Source organism: Oncorhynchus nerka, linkage group LG12 (assembly GCF_034236695.1).
Source record: "Oncorhynchus nerka isolate Pitt River linkage group LG12, Oner_Uvic_2.0, whole genome shotgun sequence".
Classification (NCBI taxonomy): domain Eukaryota; kingdom Metazoa; phylum Chordata; class Actinopteri; order Salmoniformes; family Salmonidae; genus Oncorhynchus; species Oncorhynchus nerka.
Window position 1 is genome coordinate 82,876,055 of NC_088407.1, and position 21,084 is coordinate 82,897,138.

General features: G+C 40.2%; 1 protein-coding gene across 1 annotated transcript in view; it reads right to left on the minus strand.

The window, feature by feature from the left end:
* The window catches only part of LOC115118574 (neurexin-3a-like), an 824,201-nt gene that overhangs the window by 510,615 nt on the left and 292,502 nt on the right, over positions 1–21,084 (minus strand). Inside the window, exons 13-16 of the mRNA XM_065025866.1 lie at positions 10,641–10,667; positions 6,305–6,424; positions 5,656–5,776; positions 4,645–4,905 (exon numbers count right to left, since the gene is read on the minus strand). Coding sequence (XP_064881938.1) covers positions 4,645–4,905; positions 5,656–5,776; positions 6,305–6,424; positions 10,641–10,667 — 529 coding nt within the window. The remainder of the gene's footprint in view (positions 1–4,644; positions 4,906–5,655; positions 5,777–6,304; positions 6,425–10,640; positions 10,668–21,084) is intronic.

Sequence of the window (21,084 nt, forward strand, 5' to 3'; positions counted from 1 at the left end):
GGGAGGAAGGGAAAGGTAGGGGAGGTAGGGGAGGAAGGGAAAGGTAGGGGAGGTAGGGAAAGATAGGGGGAGGTAGGGAAAGGTAGGGAAAAATAGGGGGAGGAGGGAAAGATAGGGGAGGTAGGGAAAGATAAGGGGGAGGTAGGGACAGATAGTGGGAGGTAGGGAAAGATAAGGGGGAGGTAGGGACAGATAGTGGGAGGTAGGGAAAGATAGGGGGAGGTAGGTAAAGATAGGGGAGGAAGGGACAGATAGGGGAGGTAGGGACAGATAGGGGGAGGTAGGGACAGATAGGGGAGGTAGGGAAAGATAGGGGGAGGTAGGGAAATGTAGGGGGAGGTAGGTAAAGATAGGGGGAGGTAGGGACAGATAGGGGGAGGTAGGGAAAGATAGGGGGAGGTAGGGAAAGATAGGGGGAGGTAGGGAAAGATAGGGGAGGTAGGGAAAGATAGGGGAGGAGGGAAAGATATGGGGAGGTAGGGAAAGATAGGGGAGGTAGTGATAGATAGGGGGTAGTGAAAGATATGGAAAGATAGGGGAGGTGAGGAAAGATAGGGAGAGGAAGGGAAAGATAGGGGAGGAAGGGAAAGGTAGGGGAGGTAGGGGAGGAAGGGAAAGGTAGGGGAGGTAGTGAAAGATAGGGGAGGTAGGGACAGATAGGGGGAGGTAGGGAAAGATAGGGGAGGTAGGGAAAGATAGGGGGAGGTAGGCAAAGATAGGGGAGGTAGGGACAGATAGGGGGAGGTAGGGAAATGTAGGGGAGGTAGGTAAAGATAGGGGGAGGTAGGGACAGATAGGGAGGTAGGGACAGATAGGGGAGGTAGGGACAGATAGGGGAGGTAGGGAAAGATAGGGGAGGTAGGGAAATGTAGGGGGAGGTAGGTAAAGATAGGGGGAGGTAGGGACAGATATGGGGAGGTAGGGAAAGATAGGGGAGGTAGGGAAAGATAGGGGGAGGTAGGGAAAGATAGGGGGAGGTAGGGAAAGATAGGGGAGGAGGGAAATATATGGGGAGGTAGGGAAAGATAGGGGGTAGTGAAAGATATGGAAAGATAGGGGAGGTGAGGAAAGATAGGGAGAGGAAGGGAAAGATAGGGGAGGAAGGGAAAGGTAGGGGAGGTAGGGGAGGAAGGGAAAGGTAGGGGAGGTAGGGGAGGAAGGGAAAGGTAGGGAGGTAGTGAAAGATAGGGGGAGGTAGGGACAGATAGGGGGAGGTAGGGAAAGATAGGGGGAGGTAGGGAAAGATAGGGGGAGGTAGGCAAAGATAGGGGGAGGTAGGGACAGATAGGGGGAGGTAGGGAAATGTAGGGGAGGTAGGTAAAGATAGGGGGAGGTAGGACAGATAGGGGAGGTAGGGAAATGTAGGGGGAGGTAGGGACAGATAGGGGAGGTAGGGACAGATAGGGGAGGTAGGGACAGGTAGGGGGAGGTAGGGACAGATAGGGGAGGTAGGGACAGGTAGGGGGAGGTAGGTAAAGATAGGGGGAGGTAGGGACAGATAGGGGAGGTAGGGAAAGATAGGGGAGGTAGGGACAGATAGGGGAGGCAGGGACAGATAGGGGGAGGTAGGGACAGATAGGGGAGGTAGGGACAGATAGGGGAGGTAGGGAAAGATAAGGGGGAGGTAGGGACAGATAAGGGAGGTAGGGACAGATAGGGGAGGTAGGGACAGATAGGGGAGGTAGTGACAGATAGGGGAGGTAGGGAAAGATAAGGGGAGGTAGGGACAGATAGGGGAGGTAGGGAAAGATAAGGGGAGGTAGGGACAGATAGGGGGAGGTAGGGAAAGATAAGGGAAGGTAGGGACAGATAGGGGGAGGTAGGGAAAGATAGGGGAGGTAGGGACAGATAGGGAGGTAGGGACAGATAGGGGAGGTAGGGACAGATAGGGGGAGGTAGGGAAATGTAGGGGAGGTAGGTAAAGATAGGGGAGGTAGGGACAGATAGGGGGAGGTAGGGAAAGATAGGGGAGGTAGGGAAATGTAGGGGGAGTAAAGATAGGGAGGTAGGGAAAGATAGGGGGAGGTAGGGACAGATAGGGGGAGGTAGGGACAGATAGGGGGAGGTAGGGACAGATAGGGGAGGTAGGGAAAGGAAGGGAAAGATACGTGAGGAAGGGATAGATAGGGGAGGTAGGAAAGATAGGGAAGTAGGGAAAGATAGGGAGGTAGGGAAAGATAGGGAGGTAGGGAAAGATAGGGAGGTAGGGAAAGATAGGGGAGGTAGGAGAAATAGGGGCAGGTAGGGAAAGATAGGGGAGGTAGGAGAGATAGGGGCAGGTAGGGAAAGATAGGGAAAGTTAGGGAGAGGGAGGGAAATATAAGGAAAGTTAGGGTGAGGTATAGAAAGAAAGGGTAGGTAGGGAAAGATAGGGAGAGGTAGGGAAAGATAGGGGGAGGAAGGGAGAGTTAGGGGAGGTAGGGAATGATAGGGAGCGGTAGGGAAATATAAGGAAAGATAGGGTGAGGTAGGAAAATAAATGGGTGGTAGGGAAAAATAGGGGGAGGAGGGAAAGATAGGGAGTTAGGGAAAGATAGGGGAGGTAGGGAAATGTAGGGGGAGGTAGGTAAAGATAGGGGGAGGTAGGGACAGATAGGGGGAGGTAGGGACAGATAGGGGGAGGTAGGGACAGATAGGGGAGGTAGGGACAGATAGGGGAGGTAGGGACAGATAGGGGAGGTATGGAAATGTAGGGGGATGTAGGTAAAGATAGGGGGATGTAGGTAAAGATAGGGGGAGGTAGGGAAATGTAGGGGGAGGTAGGGAAATGTAGGGGAGGTAGGGAAATGTAGGGGGATGTATGCAAATAAAAGGAAAGATAGGGGTCGGTAGTGAAAGTTAGGGGGTAGTGAAAGATATGGAAAGATAGGGTTGGTAGTGAAAGTTAGGGGGTAGTGAAAGATATGGAAAGATAGGGGTCGGTAGTGAAAGTTAGGGGGTAGTGAAAGATATGGAAAGAGGGGTTGGTAGTGAAAGTTAGGGGGTAGTGAAAGATATGGAAAGATAGGGTTGGTAGTGAAAGTTAGGGGTAGTGAAAGATAGGGGGAGGTGAGGAAAGATAAGTGAGGAAGGGATAGATAGGGGAGGTATGGAAAGATAGGCAGGTAGGGATAGATAGGGGAGGTATGGAAAGATAGGCTGGTAGCCTAGTGGTTAGAGCGTTGGACTAGATAGGGAGGTAGGACAGATAGGGGCAGGTAGGGAAAGATAGGGGAGGTAGGAGAGATAGGGGCAGATAGGGAAAGTTAGGGAGAGGGAGGGAAATATAAGTAAAGTTAGGGTGAGGTAGGGAAAGATATGGAGAGGTAGGGAAAGATAGGGAGAGGTAGGGAAAGATAGGGGAGGAAGGGAGAGTTAGGGGGAGGTAGGGAATGATAGGGAGCGGTAGGGAAATATAAGGAAAGATAGGGTGAGGTAGGAAAATAAATGGGTGGTAGGGAAAAATAGGGGGAGGAGGGAAAGATAGGGAGTTAGGGAAAGATAGGGGGAGGTAGGGAAAGATAGGGGAGGTATAGGGAAAGATAGGGGGAGGTAGGGAAAGATAGGGGGAGGTATAGGGAAAGATAGGGGGAGGTAGGGAAAGATAGGAGAATGAAGGGAAAGATAGGGGAGGTAGTGCGTAGGTGGGGGGAGATAGTGGCAGACCAAAAATTGTCAAAGACTTTAGTCACCCAAGTCAAGACTGTCTCCCCCTTTGTTTTTACACTGCCTCGACTAACGTGTACCTCCTCACATTTGCACTTTCTTCCACTGCAAATCTACCATTCCAGTGTTTTACATGCTATATTGTATTTACTTTGCCACCATGGCCTTTTTTTTGCCTTTACCTCCCTTCTCACCTCATTTGCTCACATCGTATATAGACTTGTTTATACTGTATTATTGACTGTATGTTTGTTTTACTCCATGTGTAACTCTGTGTCGTTGTATGTGTCGAACTGCTTTGCTTTATCTTGGCCAGGTCGCAATTGTAAATGAGAACTTGTTCTCAACTTGCCTACCTGGTTAAATAAAATAAATAAATAAATAAAACATTGACCCGGTATCGGTATCCCCTTCATCTAGCCTCATTATTGTTATTTCATTTTATTGTGTTACTTTTTATTTCATTTCTTACTTTAGTTTATTTAGTCAATATTTTCTTAACTCTATTTCTTGAACTGTATTCGGTGCATGCGACAAATAAAATTTGATTTAATTTGCATATGAAATAAAACAACTGATAAAAATAAATAAAAAAATTCCCTAACGAGAAACACATCTAACCCCTAAATGTCAATTTATTAAAGTGCAGGTAGCCTTGCACATATCCTACTTAGGCTACTTGAACTGGCGCCCAGTGGCCCTGCAGTCTAAGGTACAATGCAGGTATGGTACTGCATTGAATTCAAACACCTCTTCCAGTTGACACTAATGGTGATTCTACATATCTCTTCAGGCATTCAAATTCTCCTGCTGGCGGATTATTTTCCTCCTGCGGCAAAATGGGTCAAATTAAGATCCGACTTCTGTATTCGTTAAAGTCACTTGGTGACAATATGCTTCTGTGATACCATCCCTGTGTACCTGTTGTCTTTCATAGTGGTGCCAGAACAAAAGGAAAGTCAACAAGGAAAGTCTAACACCAGGCGGGATCCCACTCACCCTTTAACCAGCTCCACAGCGATGAAGTCGTTGCCGTCTCCACTGTTGAAAAGTATGAATCCGTCGGGCGAGGTGGTTTTGAACTGAAAGAAGAGGTGCATGGTGGTGTAGGCCTGCAGGGTGGCCAGGCTCAGGTAGCTGCTCTTAGACTTGAAGGTCACGGGGTCAGCGATGATGGAGCGCATGCCAAAGCGGGCGTTGAGCTCACAGAAGTCGATGTCTCCGTTCTTACAGAGATCTATATACAGCATACCGTTGAACCTGGAGTAAGTAGAGTGGGGAATAAATATATTATCTGATGCATGTAAACAGAGAAACCCCTATCTTGTTCACAGGAAGGGACCTGTCGTTCGCTAGAGACAAACTTATCAACAACACCTGCTGAAGTAAAGCCAAACATAACAGCCATGTTACATGATTTAGATCGGCTTTCTCCAGAACAGATATCATTTCAACAACGTCAACATATTCCATCGGATGGCATAGTTGTCACATTCAAATCTTCTTGCATTGCCTGTAAAGCGTTTGTAAACTGTTGTCTTTCTGGGTGAAATAAAGATTCTAACATTATATAGCAGAAATAATACAACAAAGTATAGATCAAAGAATATAACAAAGAATATGACAAAGTATATAACAACGTACAGTGGGGCAAAAAAAGTATTTAGTCAGCCACCAATTGTGCAAGTTCTCCCAATTAAAAAGATGAGAGAGGCCTGTAATTTTCATCATAGGTACACTTCAACTATGACAGACAAAATGAGAAAAAAAATCCAGAAAATCTCATTGTAGGATTTTTAATTAATTTATTTGCAAATGATGGTGGAAAATAAGTATTTAAAACAAATTATATGACAAAGTATATGACAAATTATAAAACAAAGTATATAACAGAGTATGTGATAAAGTATATAACAAAGTATATAACAAAGTATGTAACAAAGAATATGATAAAGTATATAACAAAGTATATAACAAAGTATATAACAAAGAATATGGGCAAAGAGGAACCTGAGACTCTGTAGGTGTCCAATGAAGCTAGAGGGGATGGTCGAGACGAAGCGCCTCTCCGTCATGATGCCCGTCTCGATGTTGTGGAACTCCAAACGGGTGTGGTCGCCCGCCATCTGGCCTGGAGTAGAGGATGGGGTGGAAAGAAAGAAAACAAGATAGAAAAGAACACCGTCTGATACTAACACAAAGGGCTGAATTTAAATAGGTGTTGAATTTTGGCCAGTACAATATGGTTCAATACAACATAATGCTACAAATGAATTAACTTCAGCAAGAACAATTCAGGCCTATTAATTGATGTCAACAGTTTATAGTCACCCTTCTCAAATAATTATTAAAAATAGCATAAGAAAACACTGAAAGGATAGTTCATCTTAATTAGCAAATGTTGTAATTCATGTCATCCTGAAAGTGTGCCAGAACACCTTTACATGTCACCAATACAATCAGTGGCAGATGAGGGACTTTTTCTCCAGGTTTGGGGTCACTTCCATTTCAATTCAGGAAGTAGATTGAACTTCCAATTCTCTTCCATGCTTTTCAATTAGGTGAATTTGGAATTGGAATCTGCTTAACTTTCTGAATTGACTGGAGTTGAAATGAAGTGGACCCCCTTGTTTCTCTCAGACTGTAGATGATATAATACCTTCTGCTATGTCATCGTCCACCATGAGCTTGTAGGTTTTTCCTCGGCGGACCACGCGCACCGTATGCCACTCATTATCATTGAGTTTTTGCCCAGCATACAGGGTCTCGGGTCCCTTGCCTGAGAACCATGGTTGGTCACAAAGTTAAAGTCATCCTGCGTCACCAACCAAACCTTTGCTTTCCACTTTCCCATAGGGGCTGTTACATTGGGCCTTTTTCAATAGAGGAGGCGATATAATGAGCTTATTTATAACCAGTCAAAGAAGCAGGGTAATTGAAGGCGTATATTGCAGATGATCATAGCAGAGCAGCTTGACATGTCAAACTGACTTGTCTTCTGATTCATTTACATTTGGGATCATTGGAGCATCTTATTTTTCGTCACTTTTAAAATTGCATACTGTGGAAAGCAAAGGTTTGGTTATATTTAGGAAATACATATTTCAGGTACTGTTTTAAAAAGCAACAACGAATACTTTTCTTCTAAAACAATATTTCTTCAATCATGACTGCACACTGGACTAGCACCTTGATTGCGAAAATGTACGATTTTAAATATGTATTGAGCAGAAAAACACTGCAGTCAATGCAACAATTACTCAGCTTTTACTCATCATAGCGACTCGAAATCCCTTTCATTATTCCAAATCAGTGTGTGTGTGTGTGTGTGTGTTCTCACCCTGTCATGTGCGTGTGTGTGCGTGTGTGTGTGTGTGTAAGTTCTCACCCTGTCATGTGTGTGTGTGTGTGTGTGTGTGTGTGTGTGTGTGTGTGTGTGTGTATGTGTGTGTGTGTGTGTTCTCACCCTGTCATGGGTGTGTGTGCTGTTCATTTGAAGTCAGCACAAACAGAGTATGCCAGACAGAAGCAGACGAGCACAGAGCCCCTGGAGGGATGCTGTATTGATTTGGACAGTTTCTTGTTTCCTTCTGCTGTCAGTTGGCAGTGTTAAAACTTTGATTTTTTTTGTTTTGCAAGCTGCAGATATTGGGTCCAGTATTGGTGGGGTATGGTCATTATTTTAGTCTATTTACTGTATGGCTCTTTAATAACAAAGGCTATTTGAGACCAGCCTGATGTTATCTGTTGTTTGTCCTGAAATGCCATAGCTATTTCCTTGATTATAACTCCAGAAATTATAGGTAGAGCCCGACCGATATGGGATTTTGGGATCCGATTCCGATATTAGAGTAAAAAATATTTACTGTTAACCGATATATCTGCCAATATTTGTATTATTATAGCTGTAATGAAAAAAAAAATATATATATACATTTTCTGAATGTATTGTGCTTTAAAACAGCCCTACAAAGATTCTAAGAAAGCTGATTTCTTACATTTGAGGAAAGAACATTATTTCAGGAATTTAGGAACACCAGAAAGACTATATATTTTTATGAAAATAAACTGTGTCTAGTAAGAGGGATGATAAACTGCAATGATTCCAGCAATTTTTTGTTGGCCTAGGCTCTGAAGAATCAGTTGCCTCATGCTAACCAGTTGGAAATAAACTACATAGGACACATCTTCAAGGTATTTAGCTGTGTTTTCATCGATTGTAGGGCTGTAGCCCCTGAATTCTGTCACTTGAAAGGAAAAATATAGTAGGATAGCTAGGACGTCCGTACAAATGGTTACGGTTAAGGTTCGGGTTAGGTTCGGGTTAGGTTACGGTTAGGTTCGGGTTAGGTTCGGGTTAGGTTACGGTTAGGTTCGGGTTAGGCTACGGTTAGGTTACGGTTAGGTTACGGTTAGGTTCGGGTTAGGTTACGGTTAGGTTCAGGTTGGCGTAGGAACGTCCCAAGGATCCCTGATAGCACAATTTCTCAGTGAACGGCATCAAGTACTCTCACACAGCTAGTTAGATGGCTAGCTAGAGAGGAATAGAGAGGCCTACATTTCCAGAAAATAATGTCTCCCTCAGCAGTTGGCATTTTTTCATTGTTTTGCCCATCAAGCAAGGAGTTTATATGGAAGTCAATGAGAGAGTGTCAAATTTGGTCGACCAAAAAATGGGTGCCTAATTTGCTACATGAGGTTTATTTGATCAAATATGAGTTTCATAATGCTTAGGTTGTTAGGAGTGTACCGATATACTTTATATCGGAGTTGTCTCGAGATGGCTATGCATATTCATGGAATGAGGCTAGTAGCATAGCATTTCTTTCCATTGAATACAGGCAATTGAAGTCACCCACCCTCATCAATTACTTTTTTTTTTTTTTAAATATTACAATAATGAGATGCATCCACCAATCCAAAGAAAGGATAGGCGGGAGCTAGGCAGCCCGCCGTGGTGCTATGTGGACAATGACTCCAATTGTCAGGGCAGAGAGACATGAATCTTGTCAGTATACCCATAATTCTCGTGCCAGCACTCATCATGGAAATGTGGGTGGTCATCGGCCGAAACGTGAATTTGGACCAGTCCCTATGAAGTGACAATGAACCAATACATCAGAACGTAGCTTTGTAACCGGCAAAGTTTTTTTAGCGTCTCCTCAAAAAACATTTGAATGACATAGAGGAACATCCTTCACAAAGACTAAATATAACACGCCAGATGTTGCTGGCTTCACTAAAAGGCTGTAAAGTTAACGTTACCATAGAGTTGGACACTCTTAGCACCGCATTTGGGCATAACATCCATTGTTTGTCACGACACCCAACTCCCTACCATGACACTTCAACCTAACAGTATAGGTTTACTTAGTGCAACGCGTCAAGGAAAGAGGTCTATAGCCCAGTAAAGAGCTACTAATGTATAATACGCGTAAAATCAAATCCTGTGAATGTCACGTCCTGACCTTAGTTCCTTTTTCATGTCTCTATTTTAGTTTGGTCAGGGCATGAGTTGGGGTGGGCATTCTGTGTTTTTTCTATGTTTTCTATTTCTATGTGTTTGGCCTGGTATGGTTCCCAATCAGAGGCAGCTGTCAATCGTTGTCGCTGATTGAGAACCATACTTAGGTAGCCTTTTCCCCACCTGTGTTTTGTGGGTAATTCTTCTTCCGTGTGTGTTTGTGTGTGTGTGTGTGTGTGTGTGTGTGTGTGTGTGTGTGTGTGTGTGTGTGTGTGTGTGTGTGTGTGTGTGTGTGTGTGTGTGTGTGTGTGTGTGTGTGTGTGTACCTCGGTTGCGTCACGGTCTTTGCTGTTTACCTGTTTGTTTTTTGGTTATTTCACTTTCATTAAAAGTTGTGGAACTACATGCACGCTGCGCCTTGGTTGATTTATGACAGGGAGTTTGAGGATAGTGAGCGCGACAGTGAAGAACTTATTTCTTTTCCAATCATTTTTTCTTCATCTTATATTTATTATTTTCAATGGATTAAACAGTGATACAAATACATTGGTCAGAGGCCCATATCGTCCGACATTAATGGCCAATAGAATAATATTAATCATATCTGTCACTCACACATGCACAAATGCACCCCCTACAGACACACACACACACACACACACATCCTGTACACTGAAGGTTTCCGAGCCCTAATCACGAGTAAAAGCAGTTATTGTTGATTGTACTAAGACCCAAAATCCCTATTCTAATGTCAAATCGAAGCTCAGATTTAGAGGCTAAAACATTGAGATGCAAACAAATCTCACCAAATTAACAATCTAACACAAATCCTACAGTAACCATGGACTCTTGAACTGTGGCATTTCACATGGATAGGACCTAAACTGTATGAATAACGTCTCTATAGACTGTATCTCCTTATCATGTTGTATAATGGGGTTACTTCCACTAAACAGGTGTTCTCCATTGTTCACCTATGATGAAGCTTTGTTTGCATGTAACAATTATTTCACATTTAGTTACGTAATAGGTGGTGATTTCTTAATCTCAACTTTGCGACAAAAAAACAAAATGCTAAATAACCTATCTGCCATTTAAAAGAAAACATATACTAGAGATTATAAAAAGGGTTATATAATCATAAGTCTCTAAACAGGGAAAGCATGTTGTTTAACATTTTTTTAAACCAAACTTTTATTACAGTGAAACTACTTATATAACTCAAATAAATTCATACAAAACAATCTGTCACAGGACCCTATAATATGAAATTTTATTATTTAAGAAAATATTGCCTTAAATAAAACCCCAAAACCTAAAAAGATTAACAAATCACCACCTTGTCTGTTTCTAGTTTGGATGTTTGTGTTGTCAATAGTCTACTGATGGTCTGACCAGTTGAACAGACAGACACACCCATTAGCCATTCTCCAACCAACACTATAAGAAAGACAAAGTTCAAATAACACATTCCTTTAAACAGCAGAGTATCATAATACAAGAGCAAAATTAAACTTGAGTGTTAACTTACTGGAAGTACAGTTTATCCTGACACAGTCTAGATGGGGAAGAATAAATGACAGATGAAATTGCATCCTTCAAGGTTATAGCTGCAGACATCCAACAACAAGAATTCCACCCTTCCGGGGACGTCCACATGCAGAGAGGCGGCCATTTTGTAAAAGGGGAGGGGTCTCTATACATTCTTAGGTGTTAGACTGTTAGCTTACATTACAAATTGCTGGCTTGAATTGTACAAGTTTGACTCCAGTTGCAATATGATTGTAAAACTAGTAATGTACTAGGTAGATTTAATATGTTCACAAATGTCAAATTCTTGGTCCATATACAAAAATAGTAATGGCTTTATATGGTCATTAGTTGAGTGTTGTGTGGTAAAATGTACATAGCACTTTTGCAGCACTTGTTACAGTCATGAAATTAACTGAGTTCTGTCACCACTGCTATAACACTTAGATTATACACATGTCATTTATTTAAAGACGCATAACAAGGACACTGGCTGTCAACATTTTGAAAATGGCCGCTTTTATTTGACCAACCACATAGATTCTTCATCCCAGCACAGACTTTCATTTTGGAGGAGTTTCCTTTATTTTTAAGCTCAAAGTCTACAACTCCAAAGCCTTCACACCAACCTGTTGACTAAACAGACTATTAAAATCATATGTCTGATATCAGCAAGAAGGTGGTGTTAGATTTTCATTATGGAGCCACAGATCTTTGAAACCCAGTGAAATGCTGTTATAATTGACACTGGAAGTACATAGCAAACAAAAATCATATTTGCAATTTGAGATAGTAAATATCAATATCAAAAGGTGAATTGATTAGTGAAAGACAATTGACTCCTTCACTGACAACAGATTCCTGCCTGTTGTACAGGTTTATAGGGCTGCCATTTTGAGATGGCACTTGGGATCCTACGCTGGACCTTCTGGGTGTGTCACCATGTGGCTGGTGGGTTTCATGTGTCGTCAACCGCAACAGAAAAGTGGGAGCGAACAGCCGCGATCCAATCAGCACCAGAACCATGCAGAGGCATAATACCCTTGTATCTAACAGCACAGGATAGAGACTGGAGAAATATATGTTGTTTCTATGAAATTATGTATCATATGAGTTTAGATAAAACGCATAAAGAATATCTACCTCTTCAACACTTAAATGTGGATATGTGATGCTCGTCATTGACATTGGACTTCATACAAAAAGGTTAATTGCGTAGAGTCATTTTGTGCAAGCAAATAATGGTAGTTGCATTGCACTTGTATACAGGTAAAAGTACAATTATTGAACAACTTCAATAAGTAACATAGCCTATCAATACTACTCTACCTATTATAATAATGACTACAAACTATTATGAAAAATATCCAGCTTTAATGAAGATTTATTCAATCTTAAGGATAAAATGTGTAAATACAGGTCATGTAAACCAGTGCTTCTGTCCTTTATGCAACACAGTGGTGTTGGTTGTCTGAGGGGGGGGGCAGCCAACTGCAGGTTTGGCTGGGCTCTGTTCTCGGGCTGTTCGCCTGACGGGCCGCAGGCTTAAGGCCTTTGAAGGGGTGAATACCATCTTTTGACAAAGCATGATGGGAAATGGAGTTGTTCGCAGAGAGTGTATATAGTATGAGTACACCATAAACAGAGAAAAGGAGAACAAATACAAAATCAAAAGTCAAGAATTTACAACTTGATGACAAGAAGATGATGTTAGTGGAAAATGTAAAGTAGAGCTTTTTGTTTCTCAATTTCCTCTAAGTGAGAATGAGTTGGAGGCCTCAGAATCCTTCAGTTCTGCTGGCGGACTGAATGAGTGTTCTCCTAAACTCCCTTAAAAGACATTCGCTTGACAAACTAGAAAAAAGCTACAATAGTAACATTTGTCCATTTTGAGACGCCGTCTCCAGTATACACTACCTCAAAATAGTCAGAAATAATCTAAAATGTTGTCATAATATATGCACAAATTCTTCCAAACTGTTTATTCTGGGAAGCATGTGGACAGCCCTTAGAAAGTCACAGCATTTTACAATGCTAACAAAGACATATTATATACATTATATTATAATAGTAAAAGTGTTCTGTTTAGCAATAGTATTCGGGTTTGTGGTAGTGTCCTGTTTAGTAGTAGTGTTCTGTTTAGTGGTAGTGTCCTGTTTAGTGGTAGTGTTCTGTTTAGTGGTAGTGTTCTGTTAAGTGGTGGTGTTCTGTTTAGTGGTAGTGTTCTGTTTAGCAATAGTGTTCTGTTTAGTGGTAGTGTTCTGTTTATTGGTAGTGTTCTGTTTAGTGGTAGTGTTCTGTTTAGTGGTAGTGTTCTGTTTATTGGTAGTGTTCTGTTTAGCAATAGTGTTCTGTTTATTGGTAGTGTTCTGTTTAGTGGTAGTGTTCTGTTTAGTGGTAGTGTTCTGTTTATTGGTAGTGTTCTGTTTAGTGATAGTGTTCTGTTTAGTGGTAGTGTTCTGTTTAGTGGCAGTGTTCTGTTTAGTGGTAGTGTTCTGTTTATTGGTAGTGTTCTGTTTAGTGGTAGTGTTATGTTTAGTGGTAGTGTTCTGTTTAGTGGTAGTGTTCTGTTTATTGGTAGTGTTCTGTTTAGCAATAGTGTTCTGTTTAGCAATAGTGTTCTGTTTAGCAATAGTGTTCTGTTTAGCAATAATGTTCTCTTTAGTGGTACTGTTCTGTTTAAGAGTAGTGTTCTGTTTAGCAATAATGTTCTGTTTAGCAATAGTGTTCTGTTTAGCAATAGTGTTCTGTCTAGTGGTAGTGTTCTGTTTAGTGGTAGTGTTCTGTTTAGTGGTAGTGTTCTGTCTAGTGGTAGTGTTCTGTTTAGTGGTAGTGTTCTGTTTAGTGGTAGTGTTCTGTTTAGTGGTAGTGTTCTGTTTGGTGGTAGTGTTCTGTTTAGTGGTAGTGTTCTGTTTAGTAGTAGTGTTCTGTTTAGTGGTAGTGTTCTGTTTATTGGTAGTGTTCTGTTTAGCAATAGTGTTCTGTTTAGCAATAGTGTTCTGTTTAGCAATAGTGTTCTGTCTAGTGGTAGTGTTCTGTTTAGTGGTAGTGTTCTGTTTAGTGGTAGTGTTCTGTTTAGTGGTAGTGTTCTGTTTGGTGGTAGTGTTCTGTTTAGTGGTAGTGTTCTGTTTAGTAGTAGTGTTCTGTTTAGCGGTAGTGTTCTGTTTAGTGGTAGTGTTCTGTTTATTGGTAGTGTTCTGTTTAGTGGTAGTGTTCTGTTTAGTGGTAGTGTTCTGTTTAGTGGTAGTGTCCTGTTTAGTGGTAGTGTTCTGTTTAGTGGTAATGTTCTGTTTAGTGGTAGTGTTCTGTTTAGTGGTAGTGTTCTGTTTAGTGGTAGTGTTCTGTTTAGTGGTAGTGTTCTGTTTAGTGGTAGTGTTCTGTTTAGTGGTAGTGTTCTGTTTAGTGGTAGTGTTCTGTTTAGTGGTAGTGTTCTGTTTAGTGGTAGTGTTCTGTTTAGTGGTAGTGTTCTGTTTAGTGGTAGTGTTCTGTTTAGTGGTAGTGTTCTGTTTAGCAATAATGTTCTCTTTAGTGGTACTGTTCTGTTTAAGAGTAGTGTTCTGTTTAGCAATAGTGTTCTGTTTAGCAATAGTGTTCTGTTTAGCAATAGTGTTCTGTCTAGTGGTAGTGTTCTGTTTAGTGGTAGTGTTCTGTTTAGTGGTAGTGTTCTGTTTAGTGGTAATGTTCTGTTTAGTGGTAGTGTTCTGTTTAGTGGTAGTGTCCTGTTTAGTGGTAGTGTTCTGTTTAGTGGTAATGTTCTGTTTAGTGGTAGTGTTCTGTTTAGTGGTAGTGTTCTGTTTAACAATAGTGTTCTGTTTAGTGGTAGTGTTCTGTTTAGTGGTAGTGTTCTGTTAAGTGGTAGTGTTCTGTTTAGTAGTAGTGTTCTGTTTAGTGGTAGTGTTCTGTTTAGTGGTAGTGTTCTGTTTAGTGGTAGTGTTCTGTTTAGTGGTAGTGTTCTGTTTAGTGGTAGTGTTCTGTTTAGTGGTAATGTTCTGTTTAGTGGTAGTGTTCTGTTTAACAATAGTGTTCTGTTTAGTGGTAGTGTTCTGTTTAGTGGTAGTGTTCTGTTAAGTGGTAGTGTTCTGTTTAGTAGTAGTGTTCTGTTTCGTGGTAGTGTCCTGTTTAGTGGTAGTATTCTGTTTAGTGGTAATGTTCTGTTTAGTGGTAGTGTTCTGTTTAGTGGTAGTGTTCTGTTAAGTGGTGGTGTTCTGTTTAGTGGTAGTGTCCTGTTTAGTGGTAGTGTTCTGTTAAGTGGTGGTGTTCTGTTTAGTGGTAGTGTCCTGTTTAGTGGTAGTGTTCTGTTTAGTAGTAGTGTTCTGTTTAGTGGTAGTGTTCTGTTTAGCAATAGTGTTCTGTTTAGTGGTAGTGTTCTGTTTATTGGTAGTGTTCTGTTTAGCAATAGTGTTCTGTTTAGCAATAGTGTTCTGTTTAGCAATAGTGTTCTGTTTAGCAATAGTGTTCTGTCTAGTGGTAGTGTTCTGTTTAGTGGTAGTGTTCTGTTTAGTGGTAGTGTTCTGTTTGGTGGTAGTGTTCTGTTTAGTGGTAGTGTTCTGTTTTGTGGTAGAGTTCTGTTTAGTGGTAGTGTTCTGTTTAGTGGTAGTGTTCTGTTTATTGGTAGTGTTCTGTTTAGCAATAGTGTTCTGTTTAGCAATAGTGTTCTGTTTAGCAATAGTGTTCTGTTTAGCAATAATGTTCTCTTTAGTGGTACTGTTCTGTTTAAGAGTAGTGTTCTGTTTAGCAATAGTGTTCTGTTTAGCAATAGTGTTCTGTCTAGTGGTGGTGTTCTGTTTAGTGGTAGTGTTCTGTTTAGCAATAGTGTTCTGTTTAGTGGTAGTGTTCTGTTTAGTGGTAGTGTTCTGTTTAGTGGTAGTGTTCTGTTTATTGGTAGTGTTCTGTTTAGCAATAGTGTTCTGTTTATTGGTAGTGTTCTGTTTAGTGGTAGTGTTCTGTTTAGTGGTAGTGTTCTGTTTAGTGGCAGTGTTCTGTTTAGTGGTAGTGTTCTGTTTATTGGTAGTGTTCTGTTTAGTGGTAGTGTTATGTTTAGTGGTAGTGTTCTGTTTAGTGGTAGTGTTCTGTTTATTGGTAGTGTTCTGTTTAGCAATAGTGTTCTGTTTAGCAATAGTGTTCTGTTTAGCAATAGTGTTCTGTTTAGCAATAGTGTTCTGTTTAGCAATAATGTTCTCTTTAGTGGTACTGTTCTGTTTAAGAGTAGTGTTCTGTTTAGCAATAGTGTTCTGTTTAGCAATAGTGTTCTGTTTAGCAATAGTGTTCTGTCTAGTGGTAGTGTTCTGTTTAGTGGTAGTGTTCTGTTTAGTGGTAGTGTTCTGTTTAGTGGTAGTGTTCTGTTTGGTGGTAGTGTTCTGTTTAGTGGTAGTGTTCTGTTTAGTAGTAGTGTTCTGTTTAGTGGTAGTGTTCTGTTTATTGGTAGTGTTCTGTTTAGCAATAGTGTTCTGTTTAGCAATAGTGTTCTGTTTAGCAATAGTGTTCTGTCTAGTGGTAGTGTTCTGTTTAGTGGTAGTGTTCTGTTTAGTGGTAGTGTTCTGTTTAGTGGTAGTGTTCTGTTTGGTGGTAGTGTTCTGTTTAGTGGTAGTGTTCTGTTTAGTAGTAGTGTTCTGTTTAGTGGTAGTGTTCTGTTTAGTGGTAGTGTTCTGTTTAGTGGTAGTGTCCTGTTTAGTGGTAGTGTTCTGTTTAGTGGTAATGTTCTGTTTAGTGGTAGTGTTCTGTTTAGTGGTAGTGTTCTGTTTAGTGGTAGTGTTCTGTTTAGTGGTAGTGTTCTGTTTAGTGGTAATGTTCTGTTTAGTGGTAATGTTCTGTTTAGTGGTAGTGTTCTGTTTAGTGGTAGTGTTCTGTTTAGTGGTAGTGTTCTGTTTAGTGGTAGTGTTCTGTTTAGTGGTAATGTTCTGTTTAGTGGTAGTGTTCTGTTTAGTGGTAGTGTTCTGTTTAGCAATAATGTTCTCTTTAGTGGTACTGTTCTGTTTAAGAGTAGTGTTCTGTTTAGCAATAGTGTTCTGTTTAGCAATAGTGTTCTGTTTAGCAATAGTGTTCTGTCTAGTGGTAGTGTTCTGTTTAGTGGTAGTGTTCTGTTTAGTGGTAGTGTCCTGTTTAGTGGTAGTGTTCTGTTTAGTGGTAGTGTTCTGTTTAGTGGTAGTGTCCTGTTTAGTGGTAGTGTTCTGTTTAGTGGTAATGTTCTGTTTAGTGGTAGTGTTCTGTTTAGTGGTAGTGTTCTGTTTAACAATAGTGTTCTGTTTAGTGGTAGTGTTCTGTTTAGTGGTAGTGTTCTGTTAAGTGGTAGTGTTCTGTTTAGTAGTAGTGTTCTGTTTAGTGGTAGTGTTCTGTTTAGTGGTAGTGTTCTGTTTAGTGGTAGTGTTCTGTTTAGTGGTAGTGTTCTGTTTAGTGGTAATGGTCTGTTTAGTGGTAGTGTTCTGTTTAGTGGTAGTGTTCTGTTAAGTGGTGGTGTTCTGTTTAGTGGTAGTGTCCTGTTTAGTGGTAGTGTTCTGTTAAGTGGTGGTGTTCTGTTTAGTGGTAGTGTCCTGTTTAGTGGTAGTGTTCTGTTTAGTAGTAGTGTTCTGTTTAGTGGTAGTGTTCTGTTTAGCAATAGTGTTCTGTTTAGTGGTAGTGTTCTGTTTATTGGTAGTGTTCTGTTTAGCAATAGTGTTCTGTTTAGCAATAGTGTTCTGTTTAGCAATAGTGTTCTGTCTAGTGGTAGTGTTCTGTTTAGTGGTAGTGTTCTGTTTAGTGGTAGTGTTCTGTTTGGTGGTAGTGTTCTGTTTAGTGGTAGTGTTCTGTTTAGTGGTAGTGTTCTGTTTAGTGGTAGTGTTCTGTTTAGTGGTAGTGTTCTGTTTATTGGTAGTGTTCTGTTTAGCAATAGTGTTCTGTTTAGCAATAGTGTTCTGTTTAGCAATAATGTTCTCTTTAGTGGTACTGTTCTGTTTAAGAGTAGTGTTCTGTTTAGCAATAGTGTTCTGTTTAGCAATAGTGTTCTGTTTAGCAATAGTGTTCTGTCTAGTGGTAGTGTTCTGTTTAGTGGTAGTGTTCTGTTTAGTGGTAGTGTTCTGTTTGGTGGTAGTGTTCTGTTTAGTGGTAGTGTTCTGTTTAGTGGTAGTGTTCTGTTTAGTGGTAATGTTCTGTTTAGTGGTAGTGTTCTGTTTAGTGGTAGTGTTCTGTTTAGCAATAATGTTCTCTTTAGTGGTACTGTTCTGTTTAAGAGTAGTGTTCTGTTTAGCAATAGTGTTCTGTTTAGCAATAGTGTTCTGTTTAGCAATAGTGTTCTGTCTAGTGGTAGTGTTCTGTTTAGTGGTAGTGTTCTGTTTAGTGGTAGTGTCCTGTTTAGTGGTAGTGTTCTGTTTAGTGGTAGTGTTCTGTCTAGTGGTAGTGTTCTGTTTAGTGGTAGTGTTCTGTTTAGTGGTAGTGTTCTGTTTAGTGGTAGTGTTCTGTTTGGTGGTAGTGTTCTGTTTAGTGGTAGTGTTCTGTTTAGTAGTAGTGTTCTGTTTAGTGGTAGTGTTCTGTTTATTGGTAGTGTTCTGTTTAGCAATAGTGTTCTGTTTAGCAATAGTGTTCTGTTTAGCAATAGTGTTCTGTATAGTGGTAGTGTTCTGTTTAGTGGTAGTGTTCTGTTTAGTGGTAGTGTTCTGTTTAGTGGTAGTGTTCTGTTTGGTGGTAGTGTTCTGTTTAGTGGTAGTGTTCTGTTTAGTAGTAGTGTTCTGTTTAGTGGTAGTGTTCTGTTTAGTGGTAGTGTTCTGTTTATTGGTAGTGTTCTGTTTAGCAATAGTGTTCTGTTTAGCAATAGTGTTCTGTTTAGCAATAGTGTTCTGTATAGTGGTAGTGTTCTGTTTAGTGGTAGTGTTCTGTTTAGTGGTAGTGTTCTGTTTAGTGGTAGTGTTCTGTTTGGTGGTAGTGTTCTGTTTAGTGGTAGTGTTCTGTTTAGTAGTAGTGTTCTGTTTAGTGGTAGTGTTCTGTTTAGTGGTAGTGTTCTGTTTATTGGTAGTGTTCTGTTTAGTGGTAGTGTTCTGTTTAGTGGTAGTGTTCTGTTTAGTGGTAGTGTCCTGTTTAGTGGTAGTGTTCTGTTTAGTGGTAATGTTCTGTTTAGTGATAGTGTTCTGTTTAGTGGTAGTGTTCTGTTTAGTGGTAGTGTTCTGTTTAGTGGTAGTGTTCTGTTTAGTGGTAGTGTTCTGTTTAGTGGTAGTGTTCTGTTTAGCAATAATGTTCTCTTTAGTGGTACTGTTCTGTTTAAGAGTAGTGTTCTGTTTAGCAATAGTGTTCTGTTTAGCAATAGTGTTCTGTTTAGCAATAGTGTTCTGTTTAGTGGTAGTGTTCTGTTTAGTGGTAGTGTCCTGTTTAGTGGTAGTGTTCTGTTTAGTGGTAGTGTTCTGTTAAGTGGTAGTGTTCTGTTTAGTAGTAGTGTTCTGTTTAGTGGTAGTGTTCTGTTTAGTGGTAGTGTTCTGTTTAGTGGTAGTGTTCTGTTTAGTGGTAGTGTTCTGTTTGGTGGTAGTGTTCTGTTTAGTGGTAGTGTTCTGTTTAGTGGTAGTGTTCTGTTTGGTGGTAGTGTTCTGTTTAGTGGTAGTGTTCTGTTTAGTGGTAGTGTTCTGTTTAGTGGTAATGTTCTGTTTAGTGGTAGTGTTCTGTTTAGTGGTAGTGTTCTGTTTAGTGGTAGTGTTCTGTTTAGTGGTAGTGTTCTGTTTGGTGGTAGTGTTCTGTTTAGTGGTAGTGTTCTGTTTAGTGGTAGTGTTCTGTTTAGTGGTAGTGTTCTGTTTAGTGGTAGTGTCCTGTTTAGTGGTAGTGTCCTGTTTAGTGGTAGTGTTCTGTTTAGTGGTAATGTTCTGTTTAGTGGTAGTGTTCTGTTTAGTGGTAGTGTTCTGTTTAACAATAGTGTTCTGTTTAGTGGTAGTGTTCTGTTTAGTGGTAGTGTTCTGTTAAGTGGTGGTGTTCTGTTTAATGGTAGTGTCCTGTTTAGTGGTAGTGTTCTGTTTAGTGGTGGTGTTCTGTTTAGTGGTAGTGTCCTGTTTAGTGGTAGTGTTCTGTTTAGTAGTAGTGTTCTGTTTAGTGGTAGTGTTCTGTTTAGCAATAGTGTTCTGTTTAGTGGTAGTGTTCTGTTTATTGGTAGTGTTCTGTTTAGCAATAGTGTTCTGTTTAGCAATAGTATTCTGTTTAGCAATAGTGTTCTGTTTAGCAATAGTGTTCTGTCTAGTGGTAGTGTTCTGTTTAGTGGTAGTGTTCTGTTTGGTGGTAGTGTTCTGTTTAGTGGTAGTGTTCTGTTTAGTGGTAGTGTTCTGTTTAGCAATAGTGTTCCGTTTAGTGGTAGTGTTCTGTTTAGTGGAGTCTTCTGTTTTGTGGTAGTGTTCTGTTTAGTGGTCATGTTCTGTTTAGCCAATAGTGTTCTGTTTAGTGGTAGTGTTCTGTTTAGTGGTAGTGTTCTGTTTAGCAATAGTGTTCTGTTTAGTGGTAGTGTTCTGTTTGGTGGTAGTGTTCTGTTTAGTGGTAGTGTTCTGTTTATTGGTAGTGTTCTGTTTAGCAATAGTGTTCTGTTTAGCAATAGTGTTCTGTTTAGCAATAATGTTCTCTTTAGTGGTACTGTTCTGTTTAAGAGTAGTGTTCTGTTTAGCAATAGTGTTCTGTTTAGCAATAGTGTTCTGTTTAGCAATAGTGTTCTGTCTAATGGTAGTGTTCTGTTTAGTGGTAGTGTTCTGTTTAGTGGTAGTGTTCTGTTTAGTGGTTGTGTCCTGTTTAGCGGTAGTGTTCTGTTCGGACTTAATAAAATGCTCTGTTAGGACTATATAAAATGCTATGTCAGGACTATGAAAATGCTCTGTTAGGACTATATAAAATGCTATGTTAGGACTATATAAAATGCTATGTTAGGACTATATAAAATGCTATGTCAGGACTATGAAAATGCTATGTTAGGACTATATAAAATGCTATGTCAGTACTATATGAAATGCTATGTCAGGACTATATAAAATGCTATGTTAGGACTATATAAAATGCTATGTTAGGACTATATAAAATGCTATGTTAGGACTATATAAAATGCTATGTTAGGACTATATAAAATGCTATGTTAGGACTATATAAAATGCTATGTTAGGACTATATAAAATGCTATGTCAGGTCTATATAAAATGCTATGTCAGGACTATGAAAATGCTATGTTAGGACTATATAAAATGCTATGTTAGGACTATATAAAATGCTATGTTAGGACTATATAAAATGCTATGTCAGGACTATGAAAATGCTATGTTAGGACTATATAAAATGCTATGTTAGGACTATATAAAATGCTATGTTAGGACTATATAAAATGCTATGTCAGGACTATGAAAATGCTATGTTAGGACTATATAAAATGCTATGTCAGTACTATATGAAATGCTATGTCAGGACTATGAAAATGCTATGTTAGGACTATTTAAAATGCTATGTTAGGACTATATAAAATGCTATGTTAG